Source organism: Poecilia formosa, unplaced genomic scaffold, assembly GCF_000485575.1.
Source record: "Poecilia formosa unplaced genomic scaffold, Poecilia_formosa-5.1.2 Scaffold487, whole genome shotgun sequence".
In the NCBI taxonomy this organism is placed as follows: domain Eukaryota; kingdom Metazoa; phylum Chordata; class Actinopteri; order Cyprinodontiformes; family Poeciliidae; genus Poecilia; species Poecilia formosa.
This window is the reverse complement of record NW_006800426.1, coordinates 58,185-66,470: the sequence shown is the minus strand read 5'-3', so window position 1 is coordinate 66,470 and position 8,286 is coordinate 58,185. Positions and strand designations below refer to the sequence as shown.

The 8,286-nt window shown below is 38.8% G+C and overlaps 2 protein-coding genes across 2 annotated transcripts in view; one reads left to right on the top strand and one right to left on the bottom strand.

Annotated features, from left to right (window-relative positions):
* Positions 1–2,602, bottom strand: part of LOC103156564 (UPF0676 protein C1494.01-like) — a 17,260-nt gene extending 14,658 nt beyond the window's left edge. The window contains exon 1 of the mRNA XM_007578671.2: positions 2,599–2,602. The gene's annotated coding sequence lies outside the window, so the exon portion shown is untranslated. The remainder of the gene's footprint in view (positions 1–2,598) is intronic.
* On the top strand, positions 1,429–7,907 carry LOC103156563 (patatin-like phospholipase domain-containing protein 2). Its single transcript, XM_007578670.2, has 9 exons — positions 1,429–1,655; positions 3,436–3,668; positions 3,853–3,918; positions 4,278–4,487; positions 5,357–5,417; positions 5,538–5,705; positions 5,838–5,961; positions 7,201–7,302; positions 7,595–7,907. The coding sequence occupies exons 1-9, from the start codon at positions 1,469–1,471 to the stop codon at positions 7,797–7,799; spliced, it is 1,356 nt and encodes a 451-aa protein (XP_007578732.1). The 5' UTR covers positions 1,429–1,468; the 3' UTR covers positions 7,800–7,907.
* The last annotated feature ends 379 nt before the right edge of the window (positions 7,908–8,286 follow it).

Here is an 8,286-nt window from a genome sequence, read left to right as displayed (position 1 = left end):
TCAGAGACTCTACCTTTTAAGAAGACTTGGTGATCTTGTTAAAGTGACCCAAGTAGACTCTAGTTGGGTCACATTTTATTTTCTTATAAATTAACATTTTCATTAATTGTACAAACTCTTCGTTTTTCTTCTGCACTGAAATTATTGCAACTATGAACTTTAACACTTTTTAACCAACATGTTTGCCTTCTCCTCCTCAGTCACATCAATAACATTTCCATCTTTTAAAACTGGATATCCATATTCACTTCTAATTCCATTCATTCGTTTTATCATTCCCCAAACTTTTGACATTTTTGTTTCCCTACCAACCGAATTACAAAAGTTTCCCCAATAAACCTTTTTTATTTTGCTTTTTTTTTTCATTTTTCACAGTTCTTTTAACCAGAGCTTGTAAACTTTTATATTCAATAAAATTCTGAAAATTCGGATTTCTCTTTAACAATCTAAAAACTTTATTTCGAGATTTAATTACAACATCACATTCCATTGTCCACCATGGTACAGTTTTCTTCTTATATTTTCCTCCTTTCCTTTGGATTGTTTCGCATACAGCCCCTAAACTGGCTTCACAAATAGAAAAATGTACATTATCAACATCCAAATCTACATTAACCTTTTGCATTTCTTTATCACTTATTATTTTATTTTTTTCCCAATCTGCACTTCCAAATACCCATCTTTCTATACTTTCATTATCAATTTTTCCAATTTCTAAACCAATTTCAATAAGTCTAGGATAATGATCACTTGTCGACTTCTCTGAACTGTTCATTTTTCTTGAACACTTTTTGCTGCTTCTGCACAAGAAATGTTTGATACAATAAACAAAATAAAAAATAAAATATGCCAGGGAGGATTTTATGCATACAGCAACAAGAAAATCATCTAGAGAGAATTACAAGATATTAATTTTTCGTAATAAATTTACGGTTTTCGTGGCTTTTGGATTATTAGAAGACATAGAGATGATTGTACATATTCAATTCTTTAATGAAGATAGAGAATAAAGGTTTGTTTTTGCTTAACTTGCTTTTATGTATAAAGATTGATGACAAAAAAAAAGTATCACATTTCTTCTTGTCCAAAGCAGAAAAGCCAAGAATAACAGTTTCAAAACTGAGAAGAGTTTGTGGGGAAATCGTAAGTAAGGTTCATGATATCGTCCCAGAGTTTTTTTGGTGTCACATTTCCAAAGCAAATGATTCATGTCTTCAGTCTGAGTGCCCCCTTTCTGCAGCGAGGCCTTTCCCGATCCCGACGCCGCACACAGCGAATAATAAAAACCATGTGACTTTATTCAGCCAATAGGAACGTGCCCAAAGCGGGACTTACTCTTTCAACCTTTGGATGCTGATTGCAGGTGAAATCCAAAGGCTGACACCTGGTTGAACATTTCATTAGGTTGGGTTTTAACACCCCCCGGTTGTAATTTGGAGTTTATGTCGGAAGGTAGCGTTTTTAGAAAATGTTTGACCCGAATAAAGAGTGGAGCATCTCCTTTGCAGGATGCGGGTTTATGGGAATTTATTACGTCGGGGTCATCAGCTGTATCCTCGAACGGTTTCCTCGCTTTATTCGAGATGCCTCGAAAATCTACGGAGCCTCTGCAGGAGCCCTGATGGCCGCCATTATCACCCTGGGAATCCCCCTGGGTGAGTGGGGATTCTCTGCTGTTCATTTATTGATAAAGTCTAAAAAAAATAAAAATAAAATAAAAATAAAAAATAAATACAATCTATTAGTTAATTGCGTAGTTCTGTGCGGATTTTATTCACCAAGATGAACTACTGAGATGAATCTCTAATGGCGACAAAAAATATTTTTCATCTCAATTCATTTTCCAAACTATTACAAACTGTCTATAGCTACTTTATGACATTTACCACGTTCTCTGTAAATATTTAGAGTGCATTTATAAATCATGACCTTGTTGGAAAGCCAAATGGAGGAATAATTTTGGATTTTAAACTTCCTTTTGCCATATTTATTGTGTTTTGCAGAATATATTTTAGACTCAAAGGCGACTAGAATGGTAGCCTAAAGTTCAGTTCATCTCTGTTTAGTTACATTTACTTACGAGGAGCCAATTGACAACATCTTGTAATATAAACAGAACCAGATTCTCTGGTTTTCAAATATGTTTTACAAATAAAGCAGTGAAACATGCAGAATCTCCTTTTGTAAGGGCGACAAGTCATTTTTGGGGGGAATCTGTCTCGAAAATTCATTCAGTGTTTACGTTTTCTTTTTGCTCCAGATATTATTTTGTATTTATCTTGTAAAGGATATTGTTTGCCATATCTGACCAGCTCTATGAAGTGTGACCTGTGTATTATTGTCAGACTGAAAGAAGCTAAACATAAAATCATGCCAAACTTTTCAGATAAAATAATACATAATACATCCATCGTCCTCCTACTTTGTGCTACATAGTTTTGAAATATCACATAAAATATGATATTTTTATATCATAAAACAGTCCATAACAGACTGCTTAGATCCTAAGTGTTGTGGAAAAACAAAAAAATTCCAAGCACTGTTAGATGAAATCACTGCAGGTTTATTTGTATATTGTGCACAATATAGAGAGCTTACAAGACAGTCAATAATGAAGAAGCGCCAAATGAAAAGCTTCCCAAGGCAGAGACAACACATGAGTTTTATACCAGGGATCAGGAATCCAAAGCAGGGGATAGACAGTCTGCAGCAAAACAATTTCCAACCTGGTGTGTTCGCGTGTGCGTGTGTGTGTGGGTGTGTGTGTGTGTGCGTGTGTATGTGTGTGTGTGTGCGTGTGTGTATGTGTAGTCCAAATAAAATATTTGGACTACACATACAAAATATATATGTTTAGGATAAACATATATATTTACATTATTTAATATATGTACAACTAACATATATTATTACCTTATAATAATTTTCCACTATGGTGCACAAAGGAGTTTTATGACAGATAAAGTGATAAAGCTCTTTATCTAGAACCATCACAGCTCTTTATCTGTGATGATTATATTCTGCTGGACTGTAATTATCACTTCCCAACAAACTCAATAGATGTTCACATCCCTGTTAGCATTTGCACAATGTTTCTAATTTTAAATAGAATTTCTGCTGTTTTTTGCACATCTTTCTTGTTTGTGTGTCTTACATTTTGTACCATTTTTAAAATAATCAGCTTTATGCTATTTTTGATAACATTTCAGTATTTTATGTTGTGATTTTGTCTTTGATGTACAGTAATAGTTTTGTTTTTCTTTTTCTTTTTTTTTTTACTTTTGTGTCAACCTACACTCCTTGACTGCCTGCCACTTTACAGCGGTTACACCTGAATTTCCCAACCCTACGATATTTCTCCTGTATTCTAAAGTTTGTGGCTGCTGCGTGACAAATTGCGCAGCATCTGATTGCTGCACTTTGATGTGTGTGCAGATAAATGCTGCACTGATTTGATGTACATGGCCAAAGAGGCCAGGAAGCACAAACTGGGGCCCCTGCACCCGGCTTACAACCTACTGCAGCTGGTGCAGGAGTCGCTGCTGGAGAAACTCCCAGAGGACGCTCACCTCCGAGTGTCCAGGAAGCTCAGCTTGTCCCTGACCAGAGTCTCTGACGGGAGGAACCTGCTGGTGTCCCAGTTCGACAGCAGAGAGGAACTCATTCAGGTAAATATATGGATGACTCTGGTAGTGTAGGACTAGTTGGTTTTCATGACTCAGAATTACATTGAAAAAGTACTTTAGGCATTTTAATGTGGTTTTGTCTCCCACTTTTTAACCTATCCTTTACACGACACGACTCTTTATGGGTTAAATTGTGTCTGAGCCACTGAAATCTTGTTCTTTCCAGGCCCTCATATGCAGCTGCTTTGTGCCGCTCTACTGTGGTGTCGTTCCGCCCACTTACCGCGGAGTGGTGAGTAAACTACCAAACCTCCGCCTGCAACACTTGACTAGTCACACTCCTTAAACATAAAGCTACCGTTGCATCTTATTAGATTTGATTCATGTTACATTATGAATGAATCCTGGAAGCTGAGATCAAATCCGGCCCAAGGCATATGCGAGTTAAGCAGCTGCCTAGGTCCTCCATGCCCCCAAGATCAATAACATTTTTTTGCTGTATAATCATTCCACCCTGAAAAACACCAAGTGCAGAAATGTTGTCAAATGAACCAGATTAATTCCATTATTGCCAGTGATGCAGACTTTTATTGAAACAAATACATCAGCCACATTAAGTTCACTTACTGGGTGAGTTTTAATCCCTCTCAGTATTATGTGGATGGTGCCGTTAGCGACAACCTGCCCCGCTGTCAGCTGGGAAGAACAATCACCATCTCTCCGTACGCTGGCGAGAGTGACCTCTGCCCCCGAGCGAACACGCTCACCTTCCACGAGGTGCGCTTCAACAACGTCAGCATCCAGGTCAACTCGGAGAACCTGTACAGGGTCACCAGCACTTTCTTCCCCCCAGAGGCTGAGGTGAGATACAGCTGCTCCTTCCTCCCGCAGGAAACGCGCAGTGGATTGAACTTTGGCTGACATTTAAACAGAGCAGAACAAATATTCACAGTGTTGGCTTAATATATTCTAAAATGATCTTTGAGAGCAGTCACTGCCTTAAATTTTCATGGTGTTTCTGTAAAAAGGTAGAAGATTTGTATTAGGGGTATTTTCTCAGATTGTTCTCTGCAGATCCTCTTAACCTCACTTAGGCTGGCTGGGCAACGATGGTAGGCAGCCATTTTTAACTTTTCCCAGAAATGTTCAGTTGGATTAAATTTAAATTGGATTTTATGAATGGCAACACGGGACATGTATCATCGTTCTACACTGAGTAATTTATAAATCTCTCACCCTCCGTTTGGGCTACTGGCCAATTTGTCCCGCCGAGTAACATAATGATAGCATTTAAGCTAACATTAGTTTCCTCACTAATTTTGACTGGAAACCTAAAGTTGACTTACTGAATGGAAGCCAGCCAAAATAATGATGACATTTAAGCTAACATTAGCTTTCTAGCTAATTTTCACTTACTAAAATTGATTTACTGTATGGATTGATTTATTGTTTGCTATAATGCTAACATAAGCCAACATAGTAATGATGGCATTTATGCTAACATTAGCTAACGACTGTCAAGTCTGTGGATGCTTTTGTGTGTCTATTAAACTTAAAGGGAATTTTTTTGAGCAAATGTTATAAATTTGTATGACTAGTGTAGTCACTTTTTTATAATGTCACACAAAAAGAAGTGCTGATGCTTTCTGGACTCACTGTATAAACTTGTAATGTCCTGTACTTCATAGAATAGAAGCTCTCCAATCCAAATCTGTTCCTCCAACTTGCAGGCAATGGCTGAAATCTGCCAGAACGGCTACATGGACGCTCTTCGCTTCCTGCAAGAAAACAGTGAGGATCTGTTTCTCGTTTTCTTGCAAAAATAATTATGTGCACAGAAGAGGAGCATTGAACTCCTCAGTTGGTGGAGTGTGAAGTGGAGATCAGCTTGTGAACATTTCGTTTCCTCAGACCTTATCAGCAGCGAGTCTCCCCTGAAGAGTCTGCAGGCTGACGCGACGGAGCGTGTCTGCTGCGACCAGGCGAAGGACTCCCCCGGAGGTGGAGAGTCGGTAAAGAGAGATCACCCGTGGCTCGATCCGAAACTCATACGGAACCTGCCAGCTGAACTTCAGAGGGGTAATGGCTGCTGGAACGTTTACTTCTTTAATACAAAGGAAACCTATTTGATTTGAAAGGGCAAAAGAAATGAAACATTAAATCTGACCCAGTTCTACTCAGCTCATCTGTGTTTCCTTGTATTTGTGTCAGTTTTATGTAAAGCCTGCAGGGAGACGCACACTGCTGGGGGCTTGTTGACTCACATGACTGAGTACCTGCCCAAGAAGGTGACGTCTTATCTGCCCTTTGACTCCGCCCGCTCCATGGCTCAGAGGTACCACCCAATCCGTCACCCTGCAACTTTCAACGCAACTACTATTTTTATTTTTATTTTTTCCGTCCCTGTGACATCGGAATATAGAGTATACCTACATATATGTTTTGTTGGATGTCTTCCTCCTTTCTTTCTGCATTCATTTCTTGCCCGGTAAATACTGTCAAGAGTCTAGAGCTGAAAATAAAGCTTCTAAAAAATTAAAATCACAATGTCAAGAAAACAAAGTAAAGCTGTTTGCATTATCTTAGCTAACAAATGTTCATCTCTGTTACGATCCGTGTTTCTGTGTGTTTATTTTTGAGTTTCTGTGTAGTCCTGTTCCCTGTGAGTCTGTCTCTGCGTCTTCCCTGTTGATTGTTTCCCAGGTGTGTCTCATTCCCTTAATTACCCCGTGTGTATTTAAACCCACCTGCTGTCTGTGTTGCTCGTCAGGTCCTTGTCTAAGTTTGTCTAATGTGTCTACTGTCACGTCTTAGCTGGTCTTATGCTTTCCAGTAGGACTGTACAGTCCTGGTTTGCTAAGCTCCATGTTCACATTGTCAGTTGCTACCGGTTGTTAGCTGTGAGCTAATTGTTCCTGCCGTGCTGCCTGACTTGGACCATGTTGAGCCACTTCTTCATTAAATCATCATCTTTTCACCATAACCTGGGTCTCAGCATTCTCTCCTCACCACTACCACCACCAATCATGACAATCTCAGGAAATATGAAGGTGGTTGCATGCTTTGTTTTCTTGCATGTTTTAAAGTAGCATTCTGTGAAGAATGATCTCTCTAACCCAACAAACTGGGTCACAATCTTGACATTTTTTAAATGAATTAATTTATATTCATACAATTTAAATTTTATTTTTAATTGTATAAATTAATGATTTGTGTTTTACATTTATCCTACAATTGAAGACGATGACTCTGTATGCCTTTTTATAACCTAAACATGATTCTCTGAAGGAGCCAGAGGCGTAGTGTACATTTTTCAGGAGGGGGCCATGGCCCCCCATAACCCCACTTGGGGTTGTTCCTGAATTTTGACCCAATTGCTTAAACTCACTCGCCTTCTGTCCCTAGAAAATACACCCAGCTTTGAGGATAAAGAAATAACCCAGCAGTTTGTTGGTTCCATAGGTTTATGCAGATTTAAAACAAATATTGACTTTTATTCAAGCAGAAGATTAGAGACTCTGACTGTAATCTAAATATCTGAATAATTCCCTGACATGTTGGCTGCTTCTTCCAGAGTGAGGGGCTGGATTCCCGATGTCCCCAGGGACATGAGGTGGCTCTTCGGCATGGATGTGACAAAACAAACTTTGAAGGAAAAGTTGGACTATAAAACCAGGTAGGCAGTGCCATGAATGAAGTCTCTTTCACCTTTAGTTGCTCGTAAGTCATCAGGCTCTTAACAGTGTTTCGAAGAACAAATAAGATTTATTACTCCCATAAATAAAACTTTGACCTTCTCGTGGCGCTGTCGGGTATTCCACAAATGAAACGTTTTTGCACTGGAGAGTTGCATCTAAATGATCGAATGTGAACCCTGTAAAGACAAAGTACAGCTGGGTAAATCATTAAGAGTTTCTGGATGTGTTTTTTTTGTTTGTTTTGTTTTTTTCCTTCTCTCTTCCCCTCAGGCGACCACGACTGTGCAGGTGCTCAAGCCTTCCGTCCAACCTGCACTTGTGGGACAGAGAAGAAAAAGTGAATCTTTCCCCGGAGGGTCCAGAAGGGGCGGCCAGCATGAAATCCCCTCCAGCTGAGGGGAGAGGCTGGGGCTTAGGCAGAGCTCTGGGTCTGCTCCGAAATTTTGGATCGGAGCAGACGTCAGACCCCAAATAACCTGAAGGTGCAGAGTTTTGTCTCTGCAGCGTACTCACTCTTGTTTTTTTTTTTTTTTATTTTGCACTTAAGTGGTAACGTGACTTTATGATACATGATGATTTTGTCCAAAAAAAAAAAAAATCAGAAGAAAAAAAATCTCCTCAAGGTTTTCTTTATATAACTTTAAGAAAAATATATTTTTTTGTTGAAACTATGTTGTGACAGTTTGGTATGAGACAATATGGGAAAAAAAAAATCTAACTCCCCGCTCTACATAGAAACAACCAATCAGAGTCAGGAGGCGGGTCTTAGTGCTGTCAATCACCCTCAGAGTGAATAACATTATAAGATTATGTAAATCTAAAATAAAGTCGATTTTTACACAACACTACCAATTGTTGAAATGAATCAAATATTATTAGAAATATTCCAGTACTGACAACGGTCTGAGTCATTTAGGATAAGGCAGCTACTAATAAGTCTTGATTCTTATTCTTCATTAAAT